Source organism: Lethenteron reissneri, chromosome 23 (assembly GCF_015708825.2).
Source record: "Lethenteron reissneri isolate LAM-NWPU_2019-01 chromosome 23, ASM1570882v1, whole genome shotgun sequence".
NCBI lineage: Eukaryota > Metazoa > Chordata > Hyperoartia > Petromyzontiformes > Petromyzontidae > Lethenteron > Lethenteron reissneri.
The window spans coordinates 12,369,246-12,385,989 of record NC_083801.1 but is presented as its reverse complement, the minus strand read 5'-3'; the positions used below and the strand labels follow the sequence as shown (position 1 = coordinate 12,385,989).

The window sequence follows — 16,744 nt, the reverse complement described above, 5'->3', positions numbered from 1 at the left end:
CCTTGCCGGGAATCGAACGTCGTGGCTCACCACCCACCAGAGTCACCACCACTACGACCACACTGACATACTGGACAGAAACATATTTCCCTACCATCACTGCGTGGCCAACCATTGTAAAACCAACATGATGGAGCTGTGCTCCAGCATATTGATGCATGAGCTGTCCTCTGCTTGGAATCACTGGCCTTGAAGCACAACCCATTCACAATGGGCCTACTAAACTGAAAAGACCTGCATCCATTTCTATCCACACCTATTCTCAGAAAAAGGTTAAGGGTTTCCTTTTGAAATACGCATCCACGACACCAACCACCGTCTCCCATGGCCACCTGATACATTGTCTAATGTATCAATTTTTTCGAAATGTTTGGAAAAATAAGCTTTTTAGAAGTCCGAGATAAGTTAACAAAATAATGAAGGAAAAAAACTAGGGGTCATGATGCCCTTGGTAACGCAAAATAAAGTAAAAACAGGCAGGTGACATCTTGAGAACAACGAGAGATGAACAAAGCTATGGAGCGGATATCAAGATGGAGCAAAACAAGCAGAGTAAGACGTGAGATTATATCAAAGAATTTAGAAGCCACTGGTGAACAAGAATAGACTCAGAATCGGAATGGAAGAAATTGGAGGGAGGCTTTTCGCCTGCGAGCAGTGGGGAGCTACTGACTGATAACTGGTCGACCAGACACCACTTTAGTCCCCTCATTTGCAAACACACCCAAGACACCATCTCTACCAAGACGGCCTTGTGATGAGCTACCAGGTAGGTCTTCATTCGCCCACCATCTCTAGACAATAAACACGTTCCTTCGGAGTGGGCAGGTAGGAACTTGGTTGGACAGCGCATTCGTGCACCACACAAAGCTCGCGGTTACGTGACGCACTTCAACCAATCCGGGAGCGTACATGTTTAGGAGGGGCTATGCACGACAAATTACTCCCTGGTGGGCAGTGTGGAACTGTTGTTCCTACCTTTAAAACTGCTTTGCCCAGTCTGTCATCCTACTTTGGTGTCCGAAATGCCTTCCCTTGTCAAAGTGTCTTCGACAGCACCCAGGTGCATAGTCCATCCAGGTGTTATCAGACAGGTGGCCCCATGAGCACACTGGCCCTGTTTTGATCCAGACTGGCGTAGAAGGGCGTAGGGCCAAACAATCGAAGCAGTGCAGAGGGTAGTTTTTCCGATGTCACGTGATGGGGCTGTTGTGTCCCAGGGAAGCCCGTGCATATTGTACATATTTCTGGGCGCGTGCAACAGGTGACGTTTTAATCTACTCTTCATGAGAAGTGTGATGGCAGTTGTAATAAAATCTGAAATTGCCGACCTGCACTGTGTGAAGTTCATAATAATAATTGAATCTTGTAACACGCACAGTATTAGCTCACTCTCAAAGAATTACTCAGAGGCGTGAGAAACCATAGACAAGCAGGAAGGCAGCAACGTGGTTAACCGGCACCAACAATCGGCCAAGCTCGGTAGTCCTTGATATATGTTTTCAGCCGAGTGTGTACGTGTACAGATACCAATACAGAAACCAGCGCACCGACAGAAACTCCAGATGTGTTAGGGGGGAACACTTCCATATAGATGAAACAGATGGAGACGAGCCAACTAAAATATCAGATGATTTTAACTAGCCTGACACTGGAATATAATTTTATTTAAATATTATTCGTTGGGTCTTTCGGTAAAGCCACGTAGATAGGTAACAAATAACACTTGTTTTCAGTTCCATAATCAACTTAAGCATTTCTTAGCCAAAATAAGTTAATGTCATAAGGAAATTGTATCCGTAATTATACATGCAACAAATTATGCAGCTATAAGACACATCATGGAAATGCTTGTTTTATTTTAGAACAATAACAAAACCAACTGCATACAGTAGATAATTCGGCTGAAATACAGTGCAAAACTAGTTTCATGCAAAAAAATCAGCGATGAATGTAGCAGTAGCCCAGACCCTCTCACCCAGTGTATTTCCTCGAGCAATAGCTGGCGTAGTGCTGCAGACACCATGCACTCGCGCGTCACTGTGTGTTCACGCAACATCCTGAGCGCTCAATCAGGAGCAGGATTCTGCCAAGCCATCCAAATCCTTCGCTCCTTAAGCTGGAACCCACCTGTGCTGAAGCTGGATGTCAGGCACGTTGTGCCACACCACAGTTCACGTCTTATCTCACCAGACTGCATTCACTTATTTTACAAAGAGGGGATTCTCAGCCAAGTGAAGCAGAATGATTCCTATGGCTAAAGCAAATACAACACGAAGAGTGACGTGAGATCAAAACGGCTCTCTACGAGTGGTTTGCCTGCAATACAAACGAGTTGATCGTATTTCCATGCTCAACTGTTCTCACGCCGTGCACTGCAGACAAGAGACGTGGACATATTTGGATGAAAGAAATGCACTCGGTGAATGTAATAGAAGCAAAAATAAGCCTCAAAAGCATTACAGCAGACAGGCATGTATTCAGCACTGTCCTAATCAATCATAAATAAAGTTATGCAGTGCTTAGAAAAGTTATAAAATCATAAACGAAAAACAATCAATGGAAATCTATTCATTTGTTCAGGCATTCTCTTGTGCGTTTTGTTGCTATGGCACGTGAAATGTATCAATGAGCAATTGAAATTGCATATAATCTGGCAACTCTATATCAATATATTATTACATTGAGATGAATAGATACCCAACCCTAAAATATCATAAAAACAATAACATAAACTACTTTAAGCAAAATTAAATATTCCAAGCAAAGAGTTTAAGACTTTGTACCTTCATGCAAATAAACCTCAATAACCACAGCTTGAAACCATCAGATGAAAGTGAACCAATGTCCGCAAAGAAAACTGCACAGTGTAACCAATGATCTTCTGATAACGTACATGCATCACACACATGCACAAGAAGATATTCTTATGGCACTGTCAACATATGAACAATTTTGGCACCACGTCTGGCGTTGGCCATGCAAACAATGAGCACTAAAGAAAGGCCCATTGCGGCAGATGCGACAATGCTACTAAATTGGTCACCAGAGCGAACGGGGACTGCAAAGAGGCACTGCATATGCCACTTGCATCGTCAAGTAAAGCTGCCTTATAGTCGGTGTGTGCGCAATTTGAGAGACTCAGAAGAAAATTGTGGTGATGACGCAGACTAGAGTCCACCTCCGCTCCGGGCCACGGGGATGGCTTCTCTCTGCGGCTTGTGCTGCTGTTCTGCTCCCGAGAAATTCTCTGCCAGCTTCATCAGAGTGGCCAACCTGCTCTCCGACACCGAGCCCATCTTGACCGCACTCATCAGCTGTGCAATCGGGGCGGGGAGGGACACAGAGAGCTATTAAAGAGGTACAGGGCTACTAATGGCCATCAGTATTACTGAGCGTGTACGATATGTGCGATTTGTAGGTAATTACTGCACATAGACGAGTTGAATTTAATTCAAAAAAATATTAACATTAGGGAGTTGTGAATGCAATGCTCATTTCATGACAATATCATAATTAAAATGTTAAGCGGATTTCTTGTATTTGATTTAGAAATACATCCCATTGTCATTCGACTTCATATTTTTGATGATGGGAATATTACGATCTATTGAATGACATTCATAAAATGCATAAGCACAAGTGTTAATTTTTGGTAAATGCAAAAACAGATTTTTTTTATTTTGCATATATAAACCTGAATAGTATCCAGGTTTTCCTTGCATAAGAGAAATTGGTTTGCTCTGGATTCCTTGCACGATGCATACAACGGAGTAGGGAACTATGATTTATTTTTTTACTTTAACCTTTGGCCGTTTGGTGGGTTAATAAGGGGCAATCGCTCACCTGAAGGAACTCATTCAGCTCCACTTGCCCATTCTTGTTCAGATCCACTTCGTTCAAAATATCGTGCAGTGTGTTTTCATCAATCTGGTCACCGGCACTCTGAAGATGGCAATGAGAACACTTAAGCTCTCTCTCTGCCCTGAGTGACAACTCTAACAAGCACTTCTGCAGACCTCTACATCTCAACACAAAACTCATTGGAGACTTTTGTTTTATGCAGATTCTGGATGTGTAAAAAAATATTTAACCTAAAAATATTGGCAAAATTGCTGCGATTATCATCGCAACAAAAGAAAAGGTAATCAAACACAGGCCAGTCGATTACAAAGTGTATCAAATTTCATCCCCAACACAGATAATTGAAGTAAATAATTATAATTTTAAAAAAAATTCTCGTTACAAATGTCTTCAGCCATTGTTCAGATAAAGGATAAAGACACAAATGCAGTTTGTGGAGTGAAATTCAACGCGAACAAGAATGTTACATTCACGGAAATATCCACATCCAGACAGCGAGCGCAGCTCCCCAGAGCCACTATGCAGTGAATGTGTGATGTGAAAGAGGGGAGAAAACTACTCCGTGATAGGAGAGAGAGAGATATTTCATTCAGCATGTTACACAATACACCATACAACTTCTGCTGCATATTAGAACACCGCACAACCTTTGGTTCACAACTCACTCGACTCACTTCTTTCTTCACACGTGCCGATCGTAACAACGCCCCATACATAATTATGGGAAGCAATTATATTCACCGTAAATGCTTCTTCTCCATTTTTAAAGTGCTTGTAATGTTTCCTCCTATAACTGTACAGCATCTTGAGATAATGTATTTCGATGTAATACATCTTACACATTGTGTTAAAGTATCCTGTGTGGCCATGTTGCTATTATGAGAATACACATGTAATAACCAAGCCTATGAAGCAAACTCTAATCTGCCTCTGATTATGCGGGACAAAAGAATTGTGGAGATTAAAAGGGACAAATGAACTGGCGATATTAAGGCAAAGAGATTTGACAGAAATGCTCAGCCGTGTCTACAATTTGGTTATTTGCAGAGCGTATAATGAAAGCTCAACATTAGAGAAATAATTTACGCACCATTTCTATGATGTGGATGTTCACAATATTGGCCAAGAAAACGTTTTCAGGAGTGAAGCTTAAGTTACCGTTCTTGTGTACCCGGTAGAAACGTGTGACGCTGATGCATGCCTGTGGTTAAGAAGCAAATGCCACCACAATCGGACAAGGAAGATGCAATGTGGGACAACAGCACAGGGTGCACTTACTTCCAGAACTGCCTGCAAATCTACGGTGGTGATGAAGCCCTTATTTTCTTTGTCAAACTTTAAAAATCTTTTCTTGTATCTGAACGCATCACAAAGCAAATGTGAAAATACAATTTGGTAAACGCAAGCAATGGCAGCAAAATAAAACGAATAACAAAACATATTTCAAAAATAGCAGTGGTGGAAAATTATAAGCGTACAAATTAATAAAAAAAACGATAAAGCGCATTACCGGTCGATTTCAGCTGGGTTGAGGTTTATTTCGGAGGTGTCTGTCAGTTGCTCCCAGCGTGCCTTGTAACCCATCTCAGTGTAGAGAAACGTCTTGGCAGTTTCAAGCTCCTCCTGAAATTCAAATGAAGGAAGAATAACAGCAGCATCAAAATCTGAACAGAGATTTATCCTCGAGAAATCCGATGAGCTATGAAGCTCTTTTTCACAGATGTTCAGTAGGCAGGGAACAGAGAGTTACAGCAATATAACAAAAAAAACGATAGGAGTGCAACGTATAGGATAGGTAAGCAAGTACGTCGTCACATATCCGACCATCAATAATTATCTGCCCTGATCAATTAACCACCCACAACAGAGGGTGGTTTTGTGCAAGGTGTGACTGCCATTGTTTATAGATATTTATTACCAATCCGTCCTTTCCAATCACTTCTAAAGCACAGTCAAGCTCCTTGCCCACGATCTCGACGCTTTATCCTTGTCCAGTAACCTACGTGTACACAATGGTGTAAAACTGCCACTTTCGATAGGTGTTCACGTGACCTTTTCACATATTTTCACACATCTCAGTCCTCCCAGTGAATCAGCTATGCAACATATTATTGTAATTAAGTAAGAACAGTAGCACGCTAATAGATGGATGGGCTAAAAGGCTGCGCGGATGCCCTCTGCACTGGACCTCCCAACCCCCGGGGGGTCCCCCTGCCACCCCACCCCACCCTCCCCCTCCCATCCCCTCCTCCACCTGCTTGCGCTTTTCGCTCCAGTTCAGCTCCTTGCCCATGATCTCGATGACGCGCGGCAGGGCCTCGTCCGCCGCCTGCACGTTGAGGAAGGCCAGGCGCGTGCGGCGTGCGATCACGTCCGTGGCCGTGCACGCGTACTCCTGGATGGCGAACTTCACCTGCCCGGGCGTCACGTGGGGAAAACTCGCTTGAGCGTCCTCTCCGACTTCACACATTACAGAACGAGCACAACAGCACCGCACGCCCACCCCCCCCCCCCTCCATGCTAACACTACACCAGGAATATGTTTATCCTGGTTTGTGTCTTGCTCTGCGATGTGTTTTCAGGTTGTGCCGCGTGTTGTTCGGCATTATTGCCGATGTTTTGCTCCATGTGCTGGTGGGAGCTTGTTCAGGAACTGGTGGCTTTCCTCGCGATCGAGCTGGGCCATGAAATGTCTGCATCTTATTATTTACTCGTCTTCCAATGTACAACACTTAGAAGATTTTACTTGTCTTTACGGGAATTAAAAATTATCAACGTGCGTCCACATACCCAAACAAGCGTTGGGGCGGTACTCATTGCCGTTGCTTGTCCTTGGCCAGTGGTGGAAATGCCACGCTGATAAGGCAGGGAACGAGTCTGATCCTATTTCATTCGCACCTCCGATTAGCACGGTTGGTTAACGTGCGAAATAATCTAAACATACATTCATGTACCCAGAAAAGCCTCACCAAGTCTCGAGAGACTTTTTTTCAGGGGAGTCTTGGATTGGGATGCTAGGCTAATTCTGTTAATGAGTGCTCGACTTTGTGTGGGGAGGAAACTGGAGAAAACCCGAACACCCAAGAGGGTGACACTCAACACTGCCACCTCTGAGTCACCACACACTCCCCATGCCTACATCTGGTAAACCATAGTGGTCACCCATCCAAATAGTAACCATGCGACAACTTGCTTAGCGTCTGAGATCGAGAGGACAACTACTTGTTAATTTCCCCCAAAATGGCAGTCATTACATGACCCCGGACAAAATATCAACTGATTCAACTCTTACATGTGATTCAATTTCACAACCTTACAATTGTAAGACTCGTACTTTACCACTGTGTCACATAGCCAGATAATGAAATTAAAATGTAGTCGACATTTAATGTTACATTTGCAACAATAGTAAGTCAATTGAATGGCTGGAAAGATAGCTATTTCACCCTTTGATACCCGTGTTTATATGTCAGTTAATCGTATGGAATGATACATTAAGAGACAGAGGCCCATTGCCATTGGATTTTAATTAAAAAAAAACTTGGAGCAATTGAAATTCACTGTGGATAAAGCAAAATACGAGTACAGGCTTTTGTCAATCCACGGGTCTGTGCTGGTCACAAGGGTTATATGGCCATGCTTTCATTACGGTGGTCAGGGCTGTTTGGTGAAGGCAGGCAACATAGCCATGAAAGCATAGAAGTACAGTAATATGTTTATTTGTCTTCAATGCCCTCTACTACTCACCACAAAACCCCTATATGATAACCTGTTTGTGCATGGTGGTCACCCATCCATGCGCTATCCAGGCTCAAATCTGCTTAGCTTTTGAGATTTTTCAAGATTGGGTGCGGTGTGGGTGATTTGGCCACAGGTGCGCATTTAAAAAAAAACACTTCAAAGCCTTTTCAGGCTGAAAACGAAACATTACATTCTTGTATTGAGAACCCAAAGTCCATATTTCATTAATTTGAGAGTAGAAAAAAACACGAAATGCTTCCTAAAATGTTAAGCAGCCATTTGTGACCACACATACATACAATCATGTACACATCAACTTGTACATACACAGGTGAGTGCCCTGTGAGACCAAGTCTCTCTTGCAAAAGAGACAAAGCACAATACCTCAGCCTCGATGTACGGGAACTCCGAGACGAGCCTCTTTCCGACGATGGGCCACCGCTTCCCGGTCACCTTTGCCATCTTGGCGATTTGAAAAGCTTTGTCCCCATAGCTGGAGGCCAGGTGCATTGCCACCTGCACACGAGCCAGAGGCAGGACGCGTCATCGTCCGGTCTCGGCCAACGCCCGGCGCAAAAGGCGTTGTTGTTCGCACGGCGAGCTGACGACATCTGTTAAAGATCCAATCTCGTCAATTAAATTTTGATGGAGTTTTGCAAAAAAGAATTAAGACTCGGGGAAAAAAATCACGGCGCACGCTCCCCTCTGCATGGAGGTCGTTCGCACTCAGCGGACAAAGGCTGAACAGTGTTATTAATACTACTCTCCCCTCGTGAGTGTTCCCTTCCAAATCACATAGGCGGAGAGCAATCACAAGACCCGGGTACGTCAGAGCTGGGCAACCCCGAGCGTATCAATGTCAGGCGAGGAGAAGGGCAACCATGGGCGATAAACATAGCGGTGTGGGGAGAGCACGCCCGGGCGCACGAGTTTCCCCAGGAATGTACACGTATGCACCACGTGGCCTGGGTGGCGTGATTGGCAACTGATGCTAAGGCACCGCCGGTCGGATAACCATAGCGGTCGACTGTGTGCTGGCTTCAGAGGCGGAGTTGAGAAGGGGCTTCGTGGCGACTGGTCTCGTGCAGGAGTCACAAGTCACATGCCTATAAATATACGCACGTGACAGAGCGCAGCTCGGGAGATGCTCTAACTCGACAAGGTATTTTTGGAGCGCGACATTATTTATAGGAGCTGTGTTTCATATTCACATATTATCGATGGTTGCTGTGCTAATTTTATCATTTACGAAACAGGGGAGGGAAAGTACTTGTATTGTCGCACACTGCGTATAAGCCACGAGATTGTTCTCTCCGTGTGTTCAATCATCACTCTCTTTATGTACGCTGTACCTTTGGCGGCAGTGCAATTAAAACGCTACGCTAATTGCGTGCGCCATGAAAACCATTACGAAATAAATGCAATTATAGCATCATAAATACAGTGCACCAGCGATGCAACCATAATCCCATACTTAATGGCATTCTTTAAGGGGCTTTTGCATTTTATCTTTTGTTTGACAATGATTCATGCAATGATTTAATTCCACATAAACATATTTTAACATGCGAGTAGACGGATGGGTCTAGATGCTTTAAAACAAAACAGTGTACCACGTGTGTGCAAAAAAGCGACTTGAAATCACGATTTGAAATGAGCACAAATCAGGTCCAACTCTACTGTACATGAACATATGCTAAAATTGCAAGTGATTAACATGTCTGACTGACAGATGCTGTGTTTAGCAGCGGAACCATTATTAGAAGCGCAAATTTGTTACGTCTGTCATCTATAAAATCTAAATCTGGTTAACAGTGCTGTAAAATATGAGCCCGTTTTAGAGCTGCAGAGAAACGAAGCGATATGTTAAAACGTAAACAGAATTCATTAAATGTCTGCAAATTAAGTGTTATGCATTTAACCTTCTGGCGGAACATGAGTGCGGTTTGATGCATTCAACGGCAAATGTTTACTAGTGAAGACACAGCACATGCCATGGTGCTCCAACTTGGTTCACGTGTGTAACTATGACGGCACATGCGCTCAGCGGATATGGAAGAGTCCCACTTTTGCAGAGAAAAAGGCAACAAAGAATATCAGCGACAGTCATTACAATAAATCGTCGTTGTTACGCTCCAATGCCAATATCAACTCTGCAACGCATTCAGAGATTCTATACGATCAATGCCACGTCTGTGATACTCGCTTAAAACCGAGCCACGTAACACATAAGCAAATCCTTGCAGCAAGCCATCACCCTACCTCCCAGGTCATTACCACAATCAAGTCCATTAAAACTTGGCTTGTTGAACCGAAACCAAGCCTCGGTCCGTGTCAACGCAAGCTCCACACAGCTTCTTTTGTGTCAGGAGCTAACTTGTGTTGATCTGCCAGGAACTTCAAAATCGTTTCTCATCTCAAGATTTCTCAGCAGTGATAAAACAAAGGTGCTTTCCTTTGAAGAGCACCACTAACGTCAGGGCTGACGCAGACTGGATATCTCCCCAACGAACACATTCAACACCCTGCCAAGAGCTGGCAAAGCTCTCGGTGACATCGTCCAAGCATTGTGAAGTTGTTAAAATTAGCCAACAACACGTGCCGGCAAAGGCTCATTGTCAACAGCTGATAATACGGAGTCACGTCGAAAAGTTTTACGGTGCCGAACGCAAGAGGTGACCCACACATCTGAGCAAATATGTCCCCCCTCCCATTTCTATGCTGCATGCCGTTTGAGTTCAATATGACACATGCCACTGTCGCAGCAGCCTGCAGTAGGTAAACGACCCTCTTAAAGCTTCCACACCGTCTGGTCCCATGACTCCGTACTTTCATCTTTATCTCAAGCTGAAGGACAGCCTCTGAGGACATATCAAGTTATGAGGGAACGGAGCCTCAAAGAGATGTCCAGCAACAGAAAGACGAGCACCAGAAGGGATGGATTATACTGGCAAACCGAACCCAACCGGGCGGCACACGTGTGCATCCACGAGGGGGGAAATCCTTTTTTAAAAACGAACATCTAGAGGAGGTGACCGGGTGGCCCAGGGGGGATGATGATGCCTGTGTTAGAGAGTTGGGCCCGGCTACCGTGGGTTCAATTAAACCAGGTTACCAAGTGAGGCGAGTTCACTGGCTCAGCGCAGTAGGCGATGCGTGTGCACAGTAGCATGCCAATTTAATTATTCACTTAATAAGCCTGATCAATGTAAGCGTAGTCTCTTGCGTAATTTTTTTTCTTCGCACAATGGACATTCGACCGATCATTCTTAGCACAGCATGTTCTCCTAAACACGGAAGTTGCGATCTTGAAGAATACCGCGTTATGGAAAAATCGAGTTATAATAAACAATATAGGGTTAAGCAAAGTCCGCGATAATACGCGAGATGTGTATGCGGGCCGAACAAAGACTTGAGGAGCGTGTGTAGCAATCTAGAAGCATCCAGCAGCATCCCACCTTGTGATGCTACGCCAAGGCAGTCGTACGAGCACTTATTCCTACTCACGCGACGTAGTTCCGTTCACTGAATAACGTAACATCCAATTCGCGTCTGCGTTACAAAAAATGTGTTCCCTTATATATTCCTTGCGTTATGTCAAAATTCGCGTTACAAACAACACCACACGTTATAGGAGACTGTATGTGTCTAGTTTGCTGGTGACAATATTACACACAAAACAGAGAAGTGTTCTATGCTCAAATAAGCAATGGGATGGCAATCCTCTCTGCTCACATACCGGAGGTACATTAGCATAGTCGGGGTGGGGAGGGGGGGTGGAAGGCAAAGTGGTTCCAAAAGGATGACCGAGACTGACTTTGCACAAAGTGGCACTCATTTTAATAACCCCAGAGGGATAAGATCTGATATCAATGCCCATGTTATGCGAGTTTTTTTTGCAGGGGTAAATTCAATGTACATGCGTGCACCCTGTGCATTAACTCACACCTGGGATCGTCAAAGTGAAACATCATCAGTGCTAGCAGCCGTGTTCTCTCCACTGTTGGACGAGTGACTAACATTATACTTGCCACTCCACAGGGTTCCATGATGCCACGATCCATCTCACTGCCACACATTAATAGCATATGTGTGTGATGAGAGGATAATTCTGCCAATTAGTTTCATTTCCCTATTTTGAATAGGTTAATGATGAGGAATCGTTCCAGATTGAGGTACTTCTTTTCTGTCGAAAATATGAAAAGGTCCACTAAGTTTGATTCAACAGTTAGGCCTCATTCTTTCATGATATACACAGGTGTTAAGCATCTGGTTCAGAAAGGTTCCTTTTATTGATATCGAATTATTTGACAACTGGTGGCGTAAACCCACAAATATGAAAACATCATTTGAATGACGCCCCCACGGCACATGTGATGTGCTGTTTTAATTGCTTACATTAGTTGCAGAATATGCTGAAGCAGCCTGTTAATATCCTGTCAGGAGGGAACAGACTGAGCCCTGTCGCATCATCTGCCACACACCCCCTTTCCCCGCGCCCGCCCATCTCACCACCAAACATAGTCAAGAATAAGTGAGCTAACTTTAGACCATATCATGTAACGATAATACAGATCATGATGAGTTTTAGAAACACTGCTCTCGACATTTTAAATTAGCTCGTGTGCAGGTGCTAGGCGGGTTATTACATTGTAGGGCCATGAGAGATGATGGCAGGCTTGAGGAGGGCCTTCATCCAGCAGTGGATTGACCATGGCTGATGATGATTACAAAATGTATATTCTTTGGGTCTTTCGTTAAAGTCACGTAGATAGGTTCAAAGAAAATAACAAAAAAATTACGTTTCCATTGCAACGCAAGCGGTCATCATCAGGCTGATGATGACTGCGAATATGAATTCCTGCAGTCACGAAAGCTTTAAGTCAAGAATTACAAAACGTCTTTTATAAACCCAAATTTGACAATTTTCTTTCAAACAGGAAATGCTTTAAATAAATGTGGGTAATGTTGCATTGTACATTTCCATTTAAAAACCGTGAGCAGCCTGCACGTCCTCTGGACGTGTCCTCCTGTCCAGTCGAATGGATGGCCAGCCAGCCAGCAAAACTTGTCTATTATAGTATGAAGTATGATGTGGTACAATTTAATATCCCGCACATATGCGTGGGATACATGGCCGTGGTTGAGGGTCGGTAGGCGGGAGAGGTGTGATGTCAGTGCCACGCGAACATCAACCCAGCTCCATGCTGTGCGATGTGGGTGATGTGATCGAGCAGATGTGCGTGGTGACATCATCACCGCGCGCACGTGCACGTGACCACCAGCCAGGAATCCAGCCAGAAACACCTTTTTTCTAAAATTGCTTTTTGATAATCATGGACTTTTCAAAACGTTCGGTGTAAGCGAGAGGGACAAGCTGGTTCCTGAAGACATTTTAGAATATACCGTTCTCATCAGCCGCGTGAGCCCTGTTCCCCATATTTAGTGAATGTCTTCACACCGAGCAAGGGGGAGCAGCGAAGCTGTGCGCGATCGTGACAGACTGTGCGCGATCGTGACAGACTGTGCGCGATCGTGACAGACTGTGCGCGATCGTGACAGACTGTGCGCGATCGTGACAGACTGTGCGCGGTCGTGACAGACTGTGCGCGATCGTGACAGACTGTGCGCGGTCGTGACAGACTGTGCGCGATCGTGACAGACTGTGCGCGGTCGTGACAGACTGTGCGCGATCGTGACAGACTGCGCGATCGTGACAGACTGTGCGCGATCGTGACAGACTGTGCGCGGTCGTGACAGACTGCGCGATCGTGACAGACTGTGCGCGATCGTGACAGACTGTGCGCGATCGTGACAGACTGCGCGATCGTGACAGACTGTGCGCGATCGTGACAGACTGTGCGCGATCGTGACAGACTGTGCGCGATCGTGACAGACTGTGCGCGATCGTGACAGACTGTGCGCGGTCGTGACAGACTGTGCGCGATCGTGACAGACTGTGCGCGATCGTGACAGACTGTGCGCGATCGTGACAGACTGTGCGCGATCGTGACAGACTGTGCGCGATCGTGACAGACTGTGCGCGATCGTGACAGACTGTGCGCGATCGTGACAGACTGTGCGCGATCGTGACAGACTGTGCGCGATCGTGACAGACTGTGCGCGGAGGCGGTGGCGGCGGTGCGTGCCCCACCTCGCTCTCCAGCCCGTAGTCCTGCACGAGGCGGATGAAGAGGGTGGGGGTCCAGCCGTGCGCCCCCTCCAGCAGCAGCCCCACGGTGCGGCACGGCGACGTGGCCCGCAGGCCGTGCGCCGCGATCGCCGCGTTCAGAGTGTCCTCCGCCATCGAGCGGTACGTCGTCCACTTGCCACCTTCACCCGGGTGGACAGGGCTTGTGAGATACCACCTTTACCGACGGTCACCCCCCCCCCCCCCCCCTCAGGGCAGCCACTGTAAACATCCCAAGCCTTACAGGTAATATAATCCCGCTTACGCCGGTCGGGGATGGATTCCTGGAAGGTGCAACGGCGAATATCAAAACGACGTAAATCAAACGATTTACTGGGAAGCAGGTGGAGGCAAAGGCCGAGGCGACGGAAGAACGGATGATGCTGTCGGCGACGTAAGTGTGGGTTGAGGCGACGCAAATCAGGTAGCGGTGTTAATAAAGTGACGACATATTTGCGAAACGACGTAAATCGGGGTATTACTGTATGCCGAAGACTGAGAAGGACCTGCACCAGAGGGAGTTCTGGAGAGCCATTCTGAAGGGTATTTGGCTGATTCTTTCACACTGGCCGGACACCTTGGAAGGTGTGGGTAACCACACTTTATTGCATCGCATGCGACCTGCCAATCGACTGACTTATAATGGTTTATAAATAAAAGCCCAATAGTCGTAATATTTTTCCAAATTGGTTGTTTTTTTATGAATATATTTTGATGGGAACGGCAATTAAGCCAATGCAGATGTTTAGTTCCTTGTTTCTTCCAATGGATCCACTGTAAATACTGTATATGAGACTAATAGAATATGCAAAGGAATACTCAAAGAGAGGTACTATCATGAACCATGAGGGAAAAAAAATGATGAAAGTTAAATATTTAAACTGTGCCACATTGAAAAATGTTAACATGAAATTATAAAAGTAGGTCTCAGCCTTCTATATATATAAAAAAATAACATATCCAAACAAACTTTGACAAAATAAAAATGTCAAGAAGAAAGAGGGACTATCAACTGCTGCATAACGTAAACGTAGTTGCAAAGCACAGACCATTTGTTTGCAACAAAAAAAAGAGCGTTCAATGTTTAGCCTCACATTTTGCACGCGCAGTATTAACTTTTGTTCCCTTCCAGACGCCACGTACATTTTTGCACGACAGCCGTGTGTTGGTGAAATGACTGTGCGTTTTTAGTGCACCTTTTGCCATTCAGCACCCAAAATGATGCCACGTGATGATCAGTGCGAGCACAAAGTTTGCTGAGGATGGGTTTGGGAAAACAGTGAGTGAGGTGTGAGTCGCTGGAAGGCCCCGGCTCTCTGTGCACTGCTGGGTTCATTAACTCCGCTTTATTCCCTAATCCGGGCAATCTGTTCCCTATGCCCCCCAGACTCTCGTCCCATCTGGCCGCGGCGCGAGCCAGTTTGCGTGCATTCCGGATGCATTAACTACTGCCCATCTGCGGTGCAAGTGATCCAAGCGGGGCGAAAACCCTCCTCGAGAACCAACAGGGTCAAATTCCAAAAACCGATAAACGAAGTTTTTTCGTGAACAGCGTTGCACGAAAACAGACCTGGATGGCTGGCCTGCCATGCCAGCCCCAACAGGTGGAGTGCGTTTAGTGCAGTTCCTACTCCTGCGGTGAACGCATGTTATTCCATCAATTCTGACATCGGTCATTTGTAAAATCGAAGCTATTAAATCAAACAAATATTTAAATCTCATAATAATGTGTCTCTACCACAGAATGTATAACGTTCATCTCGCAATTAAATAATTAGAATAATAATTAAATTAATTCTCTTCACGAGTTAGAATTAAGGAAGCAGAGAAAAATTTGTCCAAATCATAGGTGCCCGTGTTAACTTTTAACATTTAGAATAAAATAGCTAACAATCAACACTGCCAATGTCCTGTTGGATTCCCTGCCCCTAGCTACCGCTACCGCTAGGGGCAGTGGTAAACAACAACTTTGGCGCTACCACCAAAGGACACACTGCACAAGAATCCACTACAGAATTAAACATGCAGCATATGCTTTAGTGCGATTATACGGCGGATTGTTAACATAAATCCTGATGTACTTAACAAGCCCAGTATAGCGTTCGTAGTTTGTATTTGCAACTGGTATATATTTTTTTAGCAAAAGACAAGATGACTGAAAGACAAATGCTGAAAGCTACTCCGTGATATTTGTCAATATAATGCACTTAAAAAAATTATCAAAATACCCTCGTGGAAAGTTGTAGCATCTGTGTTTATCCCACGGCTGTTTTGTTTGCAGACACTCACCGGCAATGGTGACCATGCCACTCTCGCTGATGTGCACTACGTGGTTGCGGGAGATGGACTGCGTGTCCTTTGAGTTAGGGTCTGTCACCAGAGGGCGAATCCCACTCCAGGCCGCTAAAACGTCTCCTCGACGAACTGCAAGACAAGCGCCCGGACAAGCAAAATCACTGAAGCACCCCTCACAAGACGGCTGGGGCCATTCTGAAGATCAATAGCAGTGACACCAGACACCACAAATGAGTGCTGCAACAATTTCGGACAGAAGAACAGACTGATGGTCAGCACGCTCACTGCTGATGCCATTCAAGCATGGAGGAGCCAATGAATCGAATCCTGTAATAACTGCATGCAGACGTTACCAAAGCACACAGCTCCTGTCGCACTGCGAAAACTACATCACAAAAACGCAACCCACCGTTCACAAATGTAAACCACTGTGCGCCAATGTCATAATCAAAAACCCATGTCTTAAAATCAAACCTGATAAAAAAAAGTGTATTCTTTTAATCCATAATTTCCATTGCAAAATATAAGAAACGTCAATGGGTTCCCAATGGTTAAGGTAGAGCCCTGCGAGCAATCCACTCTCAAGGGTAATATTGGCCTACTCTTCCACGTTGGTCATACATCTTCGAATAAGAAGCATGACCCAATATTTCC

At 45.2% G+C, this 16,744-nt stretch overlaps 1 protein-coding gene across 4 annotated transcripts in view; it reads right to left on the bottom strand.

Moving 5' to 3' along the window:
- Nucleotides 1–1,839: 1,839 nt before the first annotated feature.
- Nucleotides 1,840–16,744, bottom strand: part of GPD2 (glycerol-3-phosphate dehydrogenase 2) — an 81,588-nt gene continuing 66,683 nt past the window's right edge. For all 4 annotated transcript variants that reach the window (XM_061557214.1, XM_061557212.1, XM_061557215.1 and 1 more), the window contains exons 10-17: nucleotides 16,085–16,219; nucleotides 13,760–13,938; nucleotides 7,990–8,121; nucleotides 6,119–6,277; nucleotides 5,375–5,487; nucleotides 5,143–5,221; nucleotides 3,847–3,945; nucleotides 1,840–3,317 (exon numbers count right to left, since the gene is read on the bottom strand). In XM_061557214.1, the coding sequence (XP_061413198.1) occupies nucleotides 3,171–3,317; nucleotides 3,847–3,945; nucleotides 5,143–5,221; nucleotides 5,375–5,487; nucleotides 6,119–6,277; nucleotides 7,990–8,121; nucleotides 13,760–13,938; nucleotides 16,085–16,219 (1,043 nt within the window). In that variant the 3' untranslated portion in view covers nucleotides 1,840–3,170. The remainder of the gene's footprint in view (nucleotides 3,318–3,846; nucleotides 3,946–5,142; nucleotides 5,222–5,374; nucleotides 5,488–6,118; nucleotides 6,278–7,989; nucleotides 8,122–13,759; nucleotides 13,939–16,084; nucleotides 16,220–16,744) is intronic.